General features: G+C 34.4%; 2 protein-coding genes and 1 long non-coding RNA gene across 8 annotated transcripts in view; 2 read left to right on the forward strand and 1 right to left on the reverse strand.

Annotated features, from left to right (window-relative positions):
• The window catches only part of GAPcenA (GTPase activating protein and centrosome-associated), an 81,531-nt gene extending 74,488 nt beyond the window's left edge, over positions 1–7,043 (reverse strand). For 3 of the 6 annotated variants that reach the window (XM_081972493.1, XM_081972492.1, XM_081972497.1), the window contains exons 1-3: positions 6,488–6,634; positions 2,739–2,890; positions 2,483–2,675 (exon numbers count right to left, since the gene is read on the reverse strand). In XM_081972493.1, the coding sequence (XP_081828619.1) occupies positions 2,483–2,675; positions 2,739–2,890; positions 6,488–6,506 (364 nt within the window). In that variant the 5' untranslated portion in view covers positions 6,507–6,634. Of the gene's footprint in view, positions 1–2,482; positions 2,676–2,738; positions 2,891–6,487; positions 6,635–6,841 lie in introns of those variants that run through there. The other 3 variants (XM_081972495.1, XM_081972494.1, XM_081972496.1) reach the window with 3 other exon arrangements.
• Positions 1–17,804, forward strand: part of LOC145724330 (uncharacterized) — a 111,200-nt gene that overhangs the window by 62,720 nt on the left and 30,676 nt on the right. The gene's annotated exons all lie outside the window — the stretch shown is intronic.
• On the forward strand, positions 7,506–16,777 carry Roc2 (Regulator of cullins 2). The gene is made up of 2 exons (XM_081972507.1): positions 7,506–7,788; positions 16,009–16,777. Exons 1-2 carry the CDS (start codon positions 7,655–7,657, stop codon positions 16,202–16,204), a joined length of 330 nt encoding a protein of 109 aa, XP_081828633.1. The 5' UTR covers positions 7,506–7,654; the 3' UTR covers positions 16,205–16,777.

Below are 17,804 nucleotides of genomic sequence, written 5' to 3' on the forward strand. Positions count from 1 at the left end.
TAACATGTCAATAAGTACTAGAAACTTTCCGACAATGTGGAAAGAAGTTAAGATATGTCCAGTTTTTAAGAAAGGAAATACGTCAGACATTAAGAATTATAGACCGATCGCTATTTTGTCATGTCCTGCAAAAATATTTGAATCAATAATATACAGGGTGTCCGGAAAATACGTGTACAACGTTTGACGACAGACTCCTGACGTCAAAATATGTCGATCTAAGCCGACTTAGTTATATCCAAAATTGTCTCGTTTAGCCGGTAGAGGGCGTCAAAAATTTGTAAAAATATTGGGTACAATTTCATTTCTTAAAGAGTATTGATAAGTGTATTCAGCAAGATGGCGGTCATTTTACACATTTGCTTAAGTAATGTTTTTGGTTTACTTAGTTTCTTACAATAAATAATTTCAACTTTATTATACCTACTTTGATGTATGCAGGTAATTGTAAATTTTTTTTTTCTGGCGAAACAGCTCATCCACCGGGAAATATTAAAGAGGTAAAATAGCTTCAAAATACTTCCGGTCACTCGACAAAAATATCTGGGTTGTCATAACGCCGTTCATATAAAAAATGAGGAGAAATGTTGACGTATTATATCACTTTTATAACACTTCCACTTATTTACAGCCGGTGACTATACTACTAGAAAACGTCATTTTATAGTATTAGTCTACATACTAAAATTCATTAAAATCCATTAGCACGTTTTCACGTAATTTAGTAAAAAACCAATATTTTTACAAATTTTTGACGCCCTCTACCGGCTAAACGAGACAATTTTGGATATAACTAAGTCGGCTTAGATCGACATATTTTGACGTCAGGAGTCTGTCGTCAAACGTTGTACACGTATTTTCCGGACACCCTGTATAAACAGATTTATAATTACGTACGAAATAAAATATCACCCATGCAACATGGATTTATGAAGAATAAATCAACTGCCACGAATTTATGCAATTTAACTCAATACATAGCAGAAAAGTTAGACAAGAGTTGTCAGGTAGATGTTATTTACACAGATTTTGCAAAGGCTTTTGACTGCATCCCACACAACATTCTTCTAAGAAAACTAGATACAGGGTTTGGGTTTGACGACGGCCTGGTTAATTTTTTTCAATCTTACCTTAGTAATAGGCAGCAGAAAGTCTTACTCAGGGGGTTTAGCTCTAATTATTTTATACCAACTTCAGGTGTCCCACAGGGATCTAATCTCGGACCACTACTGTTCCTTTTATTTATAAACAATTTAATTGATACCGTTAATAAGTCCAAAACGTTACTATTTGCTGATGACTTAAAATTGTACCTTAGAATAAAAAACATGGAAGACTGTCAATCACTTCAAGAGGATATGAACAAAGTTCATAGTTGGTCGGTTGAAAACGGTTTGGAACTTAATGTCAATAAATGTTATGTCCTTAGCTATACACGAAAAAAAAGTCTATCCTATTTTAGCTATACAATTAATGGAGCAGTGTTGCCTCGTGTTAGTGAAATGGTGGATCTAGGAGTTACTTTTAACTCTCAACTTAATTTTAAGACACATATAGGTAATATTGTTAATAAAGCCTATAATATGTATGGATTTATAGTTCGAAACTGCAAGGACTTTAATAATATGACATGCATAAGGACACTATATGTGTCATATATAAGATCAATCCTAGAATATTGCTCGGTTATTTGGAGTCCTCATTATAATATCCATAAGTATAGCTTACAGAAAGTCCAAAATAAAATGCTAAGATATATAAAATACAAGGAAACCGGTATATATCAACTTCATATACCTAAAGTAGACATCCTGAAGAGATATAATTTGCACACCTTAGAAAGTCGAAGATCTGTAGCATATTTGGTGTTTTTACACAAACTGATTAATAATAATATTGAAGACCCTAATTTGTTAGCTTTAATAAGTTTTCATGTGCCAAATTATCGAATCAGGAATCCAACAAGCATGTATGTTGATAATGCACGAACTAATTTTTATTTTAATTCTCCCATTATAAGTATGTGTAAATTATATAATCAAGTTAGGGACCAATGTGATGTTTTTAGTGTAGATTTGAATCGATTTAGAAAGATGATTTAAGAAATGCGGTAAACTTATTGCTTGTTACTTTGTATATTTGCTATGTACATTAATAATTGTCTTTAACCAACCTACCCTATAATTGGATGTATTTCTGTGGGGTTTGTAATCAAATAAATAAATAAGAAAAGAAATCTCGCCTCTCTCTCTCTCCTCCCCCCCCCCCAATTTTAATGAATTCCTCAAAATGTTTCTCCCAAAATTTATTAAAAAGTTGTAGGGGTACCCACTTCTCAGGGACACCCGGTTATTTTGATAATCAATCAATATTACAGTTAATCACCGACATACATTGCATGGTGATTGTGACGCAACAGTCAAAACTCACTGAACAGACTATATTATTTGGCATCTAGTAAAATCAAAACGTCGTGACTTACTGCTTGTATTATCGTCCTCTGAACTGAGATCAGCTTTCATGGAATCCTGCTTTTCAACGGGACTTAAATCCTGAGTAAGTGGATCTTGTCCCAGGCTGACCGGTCCCGCATAAAACGTCGACTGTCCCACTTTTTTATCGTAGATATCTTGTCCGTCAGTCTGATCGGTCATGGTAGATGTAATATCAGTGTCCTGAAGTATCTCAGAATTAATGGTTGATCCGAATTGTTGTTGTGCCGCATTTGGCAAGTTTACCTCGCTTAAAGCGTCTCTCAACTCGTTCAATTCGATCTTAAAATCCAAAGTTGGAGTCTTGCTGGCGCTTGGTTTATCCGACAAAAAATCGAACTCGTCGCTAGTAGGTAAAGACTCGTTCGATTTAACACTCAAAGTGTCCTCCATATCCGCTAAAAATAAAGAAACAAATCTCTCAAGTTGGTTTTTTTGTGGATACAGCCACAATTTAAAGAATAATAAATTATTATTGTTTTTACATTAGTAAAATAAAACATTATAATAAGAAAAACAAATACAAAATTGTTTTTTATTGATTAGTTGGTAGTTTGTCTTTTTCCTGTTATTTTCTTACTTTTCACATTTTACAAATGTGCTAGCTGAATTAAAGAATTATCTGAAGCATTTATATTCTTTTATGTTGAATAAGCTAAATATTATTATTATTTAGTATCTTGCATACAGGGTGTTTTAGAATTAGTCTGCAATAATTTAACAGCTTGCTCATCGAAAAATATGGCAAAAAGTTTACATGAATTTAGATCCAAGAATGCTTTCTTACCAAAATATGAGGTAAGTTATAAATTGTATTCTATTATTCTATGACTGTCATTAATTTGAAAAGTTGTAAATCTGAATCACTGCACTTTTCATGCACACCCAGTATACTGGAAGCAAAAACACATACATTTTGGGTCTCTTGCAATTTTTTTGTAACTTCCACCGTTTCTCAGTTATTTAGTAAAAACTGGCTTGATGCAACAAATCGGTTAAAACTTTGGTTTGAAATTTGAACACCCTGTAACGCGGTTATTTTTGGTAGTTCAGGGAGGTTGAACCACTCAAATTAATCGTCTTAAGCTTCTCTTTTCAGTGGTGTTGAGCAAAAAAATCTACCTGAAAAATTGCGTACAGGGTGACCAAAAACAGTCAATCACCATACTTTTCATGCACACCTTGTATACTGGAAGCAAAAACGGTCCTGCAAATTTACAGTACTGAATTAATCAGTTGATTAAGAACATTTTTAGTCCTTTGCAAAATTTTTGTAACTTTCACCGTTTCTGAGTTATTTAGCAAAAACTAGCTTGATGCAACAAATCGGTTGAAACTGTGGTTTGAAATTTGAACACCCTGTAACGCGGTTATTTTTGGTAGTTCAGGAAGGTTGAACCATTCAAATTAATCGTCTTGAGCTCCTCTTTCCAGTGGTGTTAAGCAAAAAATTCTACCTGAAAAATTGCGTGCCGGGTGACCAAAAACAGTCAACCACCATACTTTTCATGCACACCCTGTATACTGGAAGCAAAAACGGTCTTGCAAATTTGCAGTACTGAATTAAGAAGTTGATTAGGAACATTTTCGGTCCCTTGCAAATTTTTCGTAACGTTCACTGTTTTCGAGATATTTAGTAAAAACTGGTTTGGTGCAACAAATTTTTAAAGATTTGAATTGAACACACAGAAATTGTGGTTTTAAATTTGCGCACCCTGTAAATCAGACATTTTTGTGAGTTCAGGGTGGTTCAACCACTTAAAAGAACCGTTTTGAGCGCTCTGTTCTGAAAAATTGCTTACAGGGTGACAAAAATAGTGAACCACCATTCTTTTATTATGTAAAGCCAGATATTTTTGTAGAAAAATCTGATTGGTATTATTATTATTACTAATAGTAATATTATGTATTGCAAAAATAAAAAGGACTATTTATTTTATCAATATCAGTTTAAAATCAAGAAATGTTGATTATACAAAAAAAATGCAAACAGTTAGCTATTGGCGTTTCAAGATAAGAGATACTCCCTCTACTGATCAGTTTTGAAAACAGTTTCGGGCATCCAGCTGTCATTTCTCCGTTTGTTAAGTGGATTTTGGCATGTGTTGGTTAGGAATTTTATAATGTTAGGTTAGGAACGGGTTAGTTCAAATGGCGCAGCGATCTTAACTTGAGACGCCAATAGGAACTCTTAAAATTTTTAATTTTGCTGTAACCGTAAAATAGGGGGTATTTCATTTGATTTTGAGGAGATATTATTGTTTAAATGGATAAAAATGTTGAGACATCCTGTATGAGCTGAGGTGTGAGTTAGACACTTTGAAATATAAAGTACTATACTAGGTGACCCATTTGAAAAAATACAACTTTAACAAGTTTTAATACCAACTAGTTTAGTCACAATATTCAGCGTTTATTAACATGAATAACTCTCTATAGGGATTTAAAAAATTCAGAAATATACAGGGGGGTTTCAGATAAAATAGCAGTATTGCCATATTGAGAATAGGGATGGCAACAATATTCGGATAAATCTGTTATATGGATATATTGGATAAAATTTATGTAGGTATCATACAATACTTTTTTTTTGCAATAATAATATAGCATGTTAATAATATAGTTGCATAAACATATACAGGGTGGTCCGAATTAATTGTAGGATACTTAAAGGGCAGAAAATACATGAAAAATAAACGCCAAAGTGCCTTATAAACTAGGGTCGAAAAGTGCCACCTAGCGGAGCTAGCAGGCTTTAAAGGTGTGCCCCTAAAATCAGTTTTTTTATTTTAATTCCTGAATAAAAAAAGTTACGCGAATGAAATTTGGCATGCATGTTCACCATTTTTAAGTAACCATTTGGGATTTTTTTTGATTTTTAAAAATAATCTGAACAGATACGAGAGCAGTTCAAAAAGTTTGACAAGTTCAAATTTCTTTTAGTTGTGTTTTTTTGGCATTCTGATATGGCACATGTGGTAGCCCATACATTGTCCTAAAAAAAGCTTGTCTTGACATTTCTTTTTATTTTGCACAGTTTTTCAGATATCGTCATTTTTTTAAGCTAATGCATGATAAAAAAAAGTTGCACTAGAAATTAAACTGTATTTTTAAAACTGATTTTAGGGGCACACCTTTAAAGCCTGCTAGCTCCGCTAGGTGGCACTTTTTGACCCTAGTTTATAAGGCACTTTGGCGTTTATTTTTCATGTACTTTCTACCCTTTAAGTATCCTACAATTAATTCGGACCACCCTGTATATGGTAACAGTGACATATCCTCAAGTTGACTGTAATGACATAATACTCATATGTCTTTGTCATTTGTCAAAATCATTTTATTCAGGCATCAATAAATCAATACTCATTACTCAAAGGCAATCTCTAATGGAGAAAATGGCAATGCTTTTTAGCCAATATTTTAGAAAATTATCTATCCTCAGATATATCATAACCATATACTTATGCAACCAACCAATCTATTCTTCTTTGACCCATTCATGGTAAAAGTCTAACCTGTCAACCCCTGAAATTAACCTCATCTAGATTCAAACAAAATTAAATTTGTAGAGAGAAAAATTAACTAAATAAATAAATTACAAGACCCAGGCATTCTTATGGTGGGGTTATGCTCACTTAATATTTAAGATTTTTCTTAAATTTTATAAACTTAACACTCATGGAGCAACCAATAAAAATGTACCTGAATATCACATGATTTTGACAAGTGACATTAAGATGATAGTTTATTGTGACAGATGACAGTTTTCAGTTGTGAACCCTAAACTGGTCAGTCAGTTATTTTAGTATTTGTAATTTGAATTCTTACTTGTAAATCAAAAACTTCAAATTTGAAGGCTGGGATTACCCCACTTTATAGTCATAATCATAAACTTAATTTTTGTCCATAAAAACATGTAAACAAGTTTATGATTATGACTATAAAGTTGGGTAATCCCAGCCTTAGTTAATCGAAACAATAACATTGATACCTACCTCCATTGATACCAATCATAATGTGAAAACATAAACACTATCATATAATTAAAAGAGTCACTTTGATGTGTATACTACTTCCTAGCAATGTATGGGAACAATACAAGTCATTTAATCATCATTATTCACTACAAATACCAACAATGACATTTTTTCCTAATCTTGCCTTTAAAGCAGAAAAAAATGAATTTTTTTGTGCTTGGTCACATACACTTTATAGATTTTTTGCTTAAACACTAAAGCATGTCCGGTTATTTTTAAATCAATCCGATATTGAATGGACTGAACTATTATTACATGATTTTATATAATGTCAACATATCCCTAATCAAAAATCTATTAAAACCAAATTACCTATCCTATTTGTCTATTCTCAGGTAATCAATCGGCATTGTCTTTTGAAGCATAACTCACTGTTGCACCTGTATAAAGGAAGTTATTCTTAAAAAATACTGGGATTTAGCAGTTCTTTTCTGGTACTTTCAATTTTTTAATACCCACAGGGACCCCACAAACCACAAACAAAAAAAAACATCAACATGAAATGACATGAACACAGAAATAATATGTCACTACTGTCAATTATTACGTCAAATCAGTGCTCGGAGTACTCTTGGGTGGACTGTGGAAAATGTAGAAGCAGGGTGCGTGATATCTGTTTGATTGTTCGTCATGGTAGCAATACGTGAGCCCTAAGAGCCTTTTTATGTTACCCCCAGAACTTTCCTGCTTTTTCCCAGCTTAGGACCGGCAGTGGCTAGTGAGCTACTCATTCCACCCATCAGCTAGCTGCCCCCAATAATGGTAATGGTAATGGAAACGCCGGTTTCTTGTATTCTCTACTGACTGAGGAATTAATTGAAACTTTTCTTTCAAATTGTTAAAAGAAATTGCCTAAGTAATGGGGACCGGGATAAAGCAAAGCCGATAGCGTATGCCCGACAAATTACTCGGCGAAATTGTGAACGCACCACCAGAGCCATTGACAATGACAATGACGAATGACATTTATCATGACAATTGACAATTTAAAAAATCCAAAATATAAACAAAAACAAAAAAAACTCCACTTTCTTTACAATTACATTATTATTGTTCTAAAAAAAACTGTATTATTAAATAATTGTAGTTTTTTGCCACTAACCACTAGTCAAATAATCAACAAGTATGGCGGACGAAAACGACAATGAAAAAATGGACAATGAAAACCAAAAATCCGAAAAAATGTTCACCCTTAAAAAATGGAATGCAGTGGCCATGTGGAGTTGGGATGTTGAGTGTGATACTTGTGCCATTTGTAGGTGAGTTTCCTAAGTTTGTAGTACAGACCAAATACTTTAGTTTTACATCAAAGAAAAACTTTAAAAAAATAATTATTGGTATACAGGATGATTCAAGTGTCCAAAGTTGTTTGGTCACTGAGATTCAGAGTGTTAAAATTTGAATAAAAAGCAGTTTTTGTAGTAGTTCCAAAACTTCTGGACATATTTCAATGTAACTTTGTAGGCACTAACTGTCAAGGCCTCGGTCAAGGCAGTACTTTTTGCAATGAAAGACAATTTGGAACCCCCCTTGTATTTTCTTTATCATTAGCAACACAGAAAAGCTACAAATAGCATAGAAATTTAACATAGAATCCAAATAGTTTTTTTTCTGGAATTTTTAAGAATCAAACATACTTTTTTTTTATAAATGGGACACCCTGTATATTGATGCAGATTTGGAATAAGAATAAGCAGATTTGGAACACCATGGAGATAAATTAAAAATCAACCTAGAAATTTCCCTTTTACACTTATTTAAGTTAAACTTGGTTAGAGGCTTTTTGAAGCACTTTTTTGTGTTAGTCAGTGTTTTGGAAGTATCACCCTGAAAAGGCCCTTTAGGGCAAAAGTACCCTAATACAATCTTGTTCAGGGTGAAATTTCCTACAATGTTCCTCTTTTACACTTTTTTCATATTTTTCCAAATAACTGAGTTATGGTTAGCTGAAGTTTTCCATTTCTGTTCATATTTGTTAAGAATTATTACCAAACAATCCGGTTTTGACTATAATCATGACTTTTAACCAATTTTTTTTATATCACATGACATTTCCCCCATTTGACATGTTTTGTTCCAAGCAGTTTTTCCAAAGACACATTATTTTTTCATTTTCCATTATGTCATTTTGATTTGTTTTTTTCTAAAATTCTTTTACTTTTCTGTTCCATCTAAATCATGTGACACACGCACACACAATCCGTTATGTTGTCCGTTTTGTGGTGAAGTGTCACATGACTTTTGACAGCTATTTTGACTGTTTTTCATTTAGGACCAGTACTTTCAGTCCAGAATAACTTTATCCGAAGGATAATTTCTCTGGAAGCCCAGAGGCTGCTATTTGTCATTTCTATAGAAATTATCCTAACAATTAAATTTATCTGGAGGTGAAAGAACAAGTTCTTAAAAATGATACAAATCACATGGCTTTTTTCATCATTTTTCCACGTGTTTGGCTAAATTTAGGTTTTTTAAAACTTTTCATACACTCTTTCATTCAATTGTGAATAACTATCTTATATGACACATAATGTAGATAGTTTTATATGTCGATGGATAGACAATGAAATGAGCTTTCCAGTGGTATAACTACTTTGCTTGATCGGTTGAATCGTTTTGCCGCTGAAAGGCATCAAAGTTGACCAATATTTTCTGTTCAATTTTCATGCAATGTTTTGTTTGAACCTAGATGACTTGCTTATTTGATTAACGTGGTAAGGACTTTAATATGTCGATGGATAGCCGATAAAATAGGCTTTGTAAAAATATGACAACTTTGGTTAATTGGGTTGACTGTTTGGCCGCTAGAGGGCGTAAAAGTTGACATTTTTTTTTCACATTTTTGATGCAGAATTTTACTCAATCGCAGATAACTTGCCAATTTGGATAGATCATCAATGGATAGCTAATAAAATGGGCTTTTCAACGATATGGCAACACTGGTTGGTTGGGCCCCTAGAGGGCGTCAAAGTTAATGTACTTATTTTCCACTTTTTTTAGTGCAGTGTTTCATTCAATTGTAAATAACTTGCTTATTTGGTCCACTCTATATTAACTTTTGTAGGTCAATAGATAGCCAATGAAATGGGTTTTCTAAAGATATGACAACACTGATTGGTAGGTTTAACCGTTTGACCGCTAGAGGGCTTCAAACTTCTGCCATTTTGGTGTTTCTGATCTGCAAAAACCGGTTGAAAATCTCTTAAAATACTTTCAACACTCAGAAGACAGTTTGAAAGACTCTGGTGACATTTCACACATGCTGTGCTTGCAAAAATCTGTTTGAAAGCTTTTAGTGACCTTTTTTAAGGATCAGAAAATCACTTTTGGAGCTACCAATACTATTTTGGTGTTTGTGGACTGCAAAAAAGACCAATATTAGAAAAACCTTGACCTAGACAGATAAACATGTTCCAGAATACGATTTCTACGTTGATTTCTAATTTACTTCTATACTGTTATAGATTTTTCAATGATATTTGATATTCTACCTTAAATTTTCTAAGGGAAACCATTTGTAGTTTCCCTAATAATAAAGAAAATACTAGGAGGGGGTTTGAAATTGTCATATTTTCAAAAATCCTATATGGCTCTATCTTTGTTACTTTCAAAGGTAAAATCATCAAGTCTGAGACACCCTGTACAGCATTGAAGAATTTCTTAACTTCAGATATGAACATTTTAGATGAATGAATGTTCTATCTTTGCCTATTTATGCGTTCTTAGTGAGAGAAGTAGTGTAATTTGAATTGTGTATTGATTTTACTAAATGTTTATAAAAATTTTGATTATTCTTAGTTTTTACAGGTTTTACCTCAAAAATACACTTCTCCAACCAACGATTTTAAAAAGTTTTACTACAAAAATGGTTTTCACTTTTGCGACACTTTTAGGGATTGACAGACATAATTTTAGTTTTTATAATGGGCCTATCCCACATATTATAAATTTTTGTTTTAATGACTGGAATCGAAAGAATAGGATCAAAAAACTAATTTTTCATATTCTTGAAGAAAAAATTATGGTCATAAATGTTCCTACATTAGTTTGAATTTGTCCATTAAATTTAAAAGATCTGTTTTGGCGCGCATGTGACGTACGTAGTTCTGGGCGATTTTATTGGCTGTTGCACGCCATCTGTTTCACTTCTTGTCGCTGATTGGTTGATAGTGTAGTACGTCACCGGCGGCGCACAGAGGGGCCATTTATTAATAAGGTGGCAGAAAGTCGAGTTTAAGAACTTTCAGTAATTCTTTTTCTAACTATATATTTTAATAATACCTTTATCATAGTACTAGAAATGACCTACAGAGGGAGTTGTAATGCAACTATTCCGCTGTTGACATGGTAAATACTTTTATGTTGTAGAACCACATGATACGACTTTAATTTAACGGGTCAATTTCTAGTCTCAACTACAACTTTTTTGTTACTTTTATCAATATGAAATCTAAAAAGAAATGTTAAATTATACCTTTAAATATATAAATATAGGAAAAATGTATTGAGATTTGAATAATATTAAACCACTTTGTCACTTTCTTGTTTCGCTGCTAAACACAAATTTAGGTATAAAACATTATTGAATTTAGTTGATTTCCGGTCTCTTCCCGTTGGAATAGTTCTTCAAACATTATACCCCTGAGTCTTAGCTACAAGATGTCATTAAAACATTTTCCGCAAACATCCGCCATTAAAAAAATCGTGGTTATTAATTATAGTCTGTCGCGGCTAATTTTCATCACCTGAACTTGCAGCGAGTGCGAGAACCGTACTCGCTAAAAATGGCAAGCAAGAGGTGTGGACCATAAGAAGGTAGTTGCTGAAACCAAAAGAAAAATTCAGGAGCAGTTTAAAACGCGAATGGGTTTGATTGTTGATCGTCCAAAACCTGGATTCGGTAGCTCAAACGATGGAAATACTGCCAGGCGATTTTTTGAAAATGTATTTATATCCTCTGAAATTACTGGTATTGATGCAGATATTATCACAAGACTAAAAATTATTCTGCAGACCATTTCATCTGGCTTTAAAATAAATATAGATAGGTTTAAAACATTTAGCCTGCAAACAGCTAGATTATTAGTCGAATAATACCCATGGTACAACATGCCCACAACTCTCCACAAAATTCTTGTACATGGACCAGATATTATTAAGTCGTTTTGCCTCCCTATCGGACATTTATCCGAGGAAGCCCAAGAGGCGCTAAATAAAAGCATCAAACAATACAGGGAAGGTTATGCTCGTAAATGCTCTAGACAGCCAACACTTGAAGATGTGTTTAAAAGACTTTTGGTAACATAGGATCCGGCAATTTCTAGTATACGAAAATTACCCAAGAAGAAAAGCAAGTCATTTGAGAAGGAAGTTCTCGACTGATCAAATGAACTCTAGTGATGAGGACAGTGCTTCTGATGTGGAACTGTGTTAAGTTTTGTTTTGAATAGGACTTTGTGATACATAAAAATGTCAACATATTGTTTATGAAATGTTCACATTATTTCTCTACTTTTTGCTGTTCGGCTTTTGTTAATTAAATTATTTTGTTTTTATATAATTTAGTTACCTAAAAATTTTACTATTTTCCTGTGTTAATCATTTTACTTGAAGAAACGAGACGAGGCGAGGCCGAGGCCGAGGTTATTTCAGCAGCAGAGGTAATTTCACAATTTAAGGATGTGATCATGTATTGTTATGTATGTGTACCTCTAAAACAAGCAAAATAAACTATTGTTACGATTTTCCCGTGGGTTCACACAAAGTCAATTTAACTGAACAATTAATAAATTTATTAACACGTTAAAACACTCCGTACAATAATTAACACAGCTACTAAAAACACTACTACAATTCCACAATTACTTCGCTATTTAAACTTTACCGCGTTCCCAAATTCCCAAATTCATATTCACAAACCACGTTCTAGAATGACGCTTCGCGATTTGCATCGAACGTCCAAGATTCTTCCAGGTGGCGCCTCCTAACTGTGGCCTACTTTAACACGCGCCCGGCCAGATATTGCGGCGCATCGGTTTCATCCTGACTCGAGTATAGTAGGCCCAAACCGTAACACTGCCCCCCTCTTAAAGCTGATCGTCCCGATCTGCTTCAACTAATCCCTGGTATTTCTTGAGTCTGTCCAGATGGACAATTGTCATCTTGCCTTTGGGGCTGCGTTGGACTCTGTATGCGACGTCGTTTAACCTTTTTACCACATTGTAAGGTCCCTCCCAGTGTCGTTGCCATCTTTGACTTAATCCTTTGCTCCTCCTGGGTTGAAACATCCACACAGCATCACCTTCCTTATAATTGCCACCAGTTGGTCTGTGGTCCACTGTCATCTTCATACGGTCGTTGTTTGTTTTCATCTTCTCTCTCTCAAGTTCCCGAATTGTGATGGATCCCTTCTGTAACGAACACTGGTCACACCGTTTACACCATTCCTCAACGTCCTTTCTGAAGTTAATCCAGTAAAACCGATCTCTTATTCTAGCCAAAGTCTGATTTACTCCAAAGTGTCCTCCTCCGCGACTGTCATGTAGTTCTCTCAGCACATTCTCTTTGCAGGAATTGGGCACTATTGTTTGGTAAACAAAGCGTTTTCCGTCTGGGCTTTCCCATTTGCGAGTAATTAAGTCATCTCGCAGTCGAAGCGAATTCCACTGCAACCAGTAACCCCTTACTGTTGGTCCATATCTGGAAATCTGTTGCCAATCCGGTTTCAAATCCTTCTCCAACCATCTTCTGATTACTTTCAAATCAGAGTCTGAGCGCTGTCCTTTTATTATGTCCTCCTTAGAAACGCAGCTCTTCATTCTTTTTGTAGCCCCTTTATCTATCACCATCGCGATTTGACCAATCCTCCAACCATTATGAATTTGTCCTTTCCGGTACCTTAAATCACTATCAAAAGCTTGACGATCCTCTACATATCGCGGTAAATGTCCTTCCGGGTTCTTCATTTCCTGCTCCTGGTTACGCCAGTTCTGCGGGGTCGGTAAACGAGACTGCTGTCTGCAATTCCATTGGTAATGTCCTTTACGTCCACAAATATAACATGTAACGTTTCTTTTAGCAGAGGAGTTCCGGTGATTTGTTCTGATGTCCTGATTTCGTCGACACTGTGGGTTTGGAGAACAAGACCGCTGTCTGCAATTCCTTCTAATGTGTCCCGTACGTCCGCATCGATAACACTCCACGCTCGTGATCGGGCGTGATCGTTCTAATTGTGTGGACTGACTATTTCCTGATGCTGCCATTTGTTGCACTAATTGGCCTACCATTGCTTTAATTTCATCTATTAATGTAGCAACATGATCGGCTGGCGGTACTCTTTCCTCTTGAATAGGCTCTGGCTTTAAATCATTGCACGCAGTTTCAATTTCCAGCGCTCGAATCAGTAATTCACTGTTGTTGCTCCCTTTGAACATCTTCAGCCATTTCTTTACCTCCGGATCTCGAATCCCATCTACAAAATACTGTGCCACAAGTTCTTCTTGGATTTCATCCGGGACGGCTGGGTAAGCCAGATGCACAAGGCGACGAATTTCGGTTTCAAACTCTTCTAGATTTTTACCAGTTTTCTGTTGTCTTGCCATTAATTGCGTTCGATACAGTCCTTTCTTATGTTGATCCCCATAACGACGTTCTAATGCAGCTACTAATGCTTCATAGTTGCTTCGTTGGGCGATAGGCAGAGTCTGTAACAGCTCCAATGCAGGTCCTCGTAATGCCACTATTAGTGCTACAGCCTTTTCCTCGTTACTCCATCTATTTGCATTTGCAGCGGCCTCAAATTGGAGTTGGTACGTTGCCCATGAAGTTTGACCGTCGTATGTGGGAGGCTTGATCTTGTTGAGCCCGTTTCCGGTGATTACTGTAGAGCTGGCTCCTCTGCTGTCAATTTTCTGCTCTAAGTCGCGTAGCTTTATCTCAACATCATTCTGAATTTTATTAATGTCCTCCCGAACATCAATCTGAATTTTACTAATGTCGTCCCGAACATCATTAATGTCTTCCCGAACATCCTTTAATTTTTCCTCAACATCACACTCCATCTTTTTGAGACTACGGGTTACATACTCTTGGATTTCTGTTTTGGTCCCCGCTAGACCGTTCAATATTTCTACGTTACGTTTTTCTTGCATTTCTATATCTTGTTGTCTCATTCTTTCTTTTTCTTCTTTGTCTTGTTGTCGAATCCTTTCTTGTTCTTCTTTGTTTTGCTGTCGAATCTCTTCTTGTTTTCCAAGCATTGCCATAATAGCTGCAAGTTGGGCCTCCATGTTTGCACTTTGACGTCTTGTTATTGGCATAAAATAAATTTAACACACCACTGTTCCGAAAATCTCTAGTCCGGTTCTGAACACAAGTCTTTAACCCGAAGTTTAGTTCCAATTCACGTCGCACTAACGTCTGATCGCACTTCTGACACCAATTGTTACGATTTTCCCGTGGGTTCACACAAAGTCAATTTAACTCAACCATTAATAAATTTATTTACACTTCAAAACACTCCGTACAATAATTAATTCAGCTACTAAAAAACACTACTACAATTCCACAATTACTTCGCTATTTAAACTTTACCGCGTTCCCAAATTCACTACTACACAACACTACTCTCGTCGACTCCGCTTCTTTTATATTCACAAACCACGTTCTAGAATGACGCTTCGCGATTTGCATCGAACGTCCAAGATTCTTCCAGGTGGCGCCTCCTAACTGTGGCCTACTTTAACACGCGCCCGGCCAGATATTGCGGCGCATCGGTTTCATCCTGACTCGAGTATAGTAGGCCCAAACCGTAACACTATTATTATACTATTTCTCAAAATCGATTATGCTGCAAAAACTACCATAAGAAAGAATAAATATATTTTTTGAGTAGAAATTTAGTTGACCAATAAAAGAAATTCTAACTAATGCCGAATTTAAGAAAAAAAACTCTCTGAATCAAAAATATAGGTATTTTCTTTAAAATCAAGCCCAGGAAACAAACTCACATTTGTTTTTTTTCTGAATATTTTAATGATGCAGAAAAAATTATAATAATCATAGAATTTTACCCAGTTTTATCTTATAATTATGTCAAATTTAATAAATTAAATATTATTTTTAATGCCAAACCTTTAATTTATTAGAATTCTGGTAATAAACATTTCTGCCACAAATTTTGAATCTTCTGGCGTTTTAAACATGAGATTAATGTAGTTTTTATCATCATTTTTTTTCTATTTAGACTTTTTTTTTTTTGAAAACAAAATACGGGTATAATATTTTCAATCCGTCTTTGTAATTATGAAATAAAAAAAAATTGTGGGACAGGCCCATTGTATTCTATTCTATTTTTTTTTTTTAATCTTTTGAGGTGTTTGGCAATTACATTTTTCATGTTAAATTAAGGAAATAAATGTATTATTATTATTATATAGGAGTATTTCTACAAATTTATGGTTTTTCTTCTAATTCTTCAGGGTACAAGTTATGGATGCCTGTCTAAGGTGTCAAGCTGAAAGCAAAAAGGATTCGTACGGAAAACAGGATTGCGTCGTAGTATGGGGTGAATGTAATCACTCATTTCACTATTGTTGCATGTCTCTCTGGGTAAAGCAAAACAATCGATGTCCATTGTGTCAGCAGGAGTGGTCTATACAACGAATGGGAAAGTAGTTAAAATTGTGAGTTAAATGCTATTATCTTAATTTGTTTATAGATCAATTTAGCTTATCTGTGGTCCCTGATTGATAAAATCTGTGGTCCTGATTGATAACATGTAATTTTTATCTAGTTTGGTTAGAGAATAATGTTCTTTTCTATCCAACAACTCTTTTTTTGGGTACAGATACATTGAATTTTCAATTTAGGGTGTTTATGGAGTACTTCTAATCTTTAAACAAACATATTTGCACTACAAACGCCTCTGTCTTCTGAAAGTGTTTCAAGAGTTGTATTTGTATAAATTTACATGTCACAGCTAGAATTTATAGTAAATACTTTATAGACCTCTTTTACGTTGGATTTGAATTTACAGCTCATACAGGGGCAATATTAATCATGCTCTGTATGAAATAGACCAATCATGAACAACTTTAGTCGTGTGGAATGATCAAAACGTTGTATTTCAGCTTGTTATTCTGACATATTTTCAATTTAAACCAAAGTTATTATTTTTTACTGTATCTACTCTATAAAATTACGTAAATGTGCATATTTTATTGTTTGAATAATAACTTCTGGAGTAAAGGTTTTTTTTTTTATTATGTCCCTAGTACTGTATAGTAAAAGGTGTGTTTGCAAAGGCTTCCCAACTCAGAAACGTTAAATGTCAAGTTTTATTGGTTAAATGCTCACGTTACTATGACGTTTTCTGACTTACGGCCCATGGATGTCTCTATTTCTCTGTACGTTTCGACAACTGTCAAATTTTTTAATGAAAATTCGATATTGGTGGTTGGAGGTTCTTTTTTGACATTTTTGGCAACTGTCAAATTTGGTGAGTTTACAGTACAAGGCTAGATTGACAGCTGCCAGAAATTTAACCTTGATTTTTGAGATAGTTTTGACAAATTTGACTTTAAACAGTACACTTGTACGAAATAACCGAGTTTTTAATGAACATTCGATATTCATGGTTGGAGGTTCTTTTTTGACATTTTTGACAACTGTCAAAATTGGTGAATTCATAGTACAAGGCTAGATTGACAGTTGTCAGAAATTTAACCTTGATTTTTGAGATAGTTCTGACAAATTAGACTTTAAAACGTACACTTGTAAGAAATAACCAAGTTTTTAATGAAAATTTGATATTAGTGATTGGGGGTTCTTTTTTGACATTTTTGGCAACTGTCAAAATTGGTGAGTTTACAGTACAAGGCTAGATTGACAGCTGTCATAAATTTAACCTTGATTTTTGAGATAGTTCTGACAAATTTGACTTAAAACTGTACATTTGTACGAAATAACTGAGTTTTTAATGAAAATTTGATATTAGTGATTGGGGGTTCTTTTTTGACATTTTTGGCAACTGTCAAAATTGGTGAGTTTATAGTATAAGGCTAGATTGACACGTGTCAGAAATTTAACCTTGATTTTTGAGACAGTTCTGACAAATTTGACTTTAAACCGTACATTTGTACGAAATAACCGAGTTTTAATGAAAATTTGATATTAGTGACTGGGGGTTCTTTTATGACATTTTTGGCAACTGTCAAAATTGGTGAGTTTACAGTAGAAGGCTAGATTGACAGCTGTCATAAATTTAACCTTGATT

Source organism: Ips typographus, linkage group LG2 (assembly GCF_016097725.1).
Source record: "Ips typographus isolate SLU linkage group LG2, UJ_Ityp_2.0, whole genome shotgun sequence".
NCBI classification, from domain to species: Eukaryota; Metazoa; Arthropoda; class Insecta; order Coleoptera; family Curculionidae; genus Ips; species Ips typographus.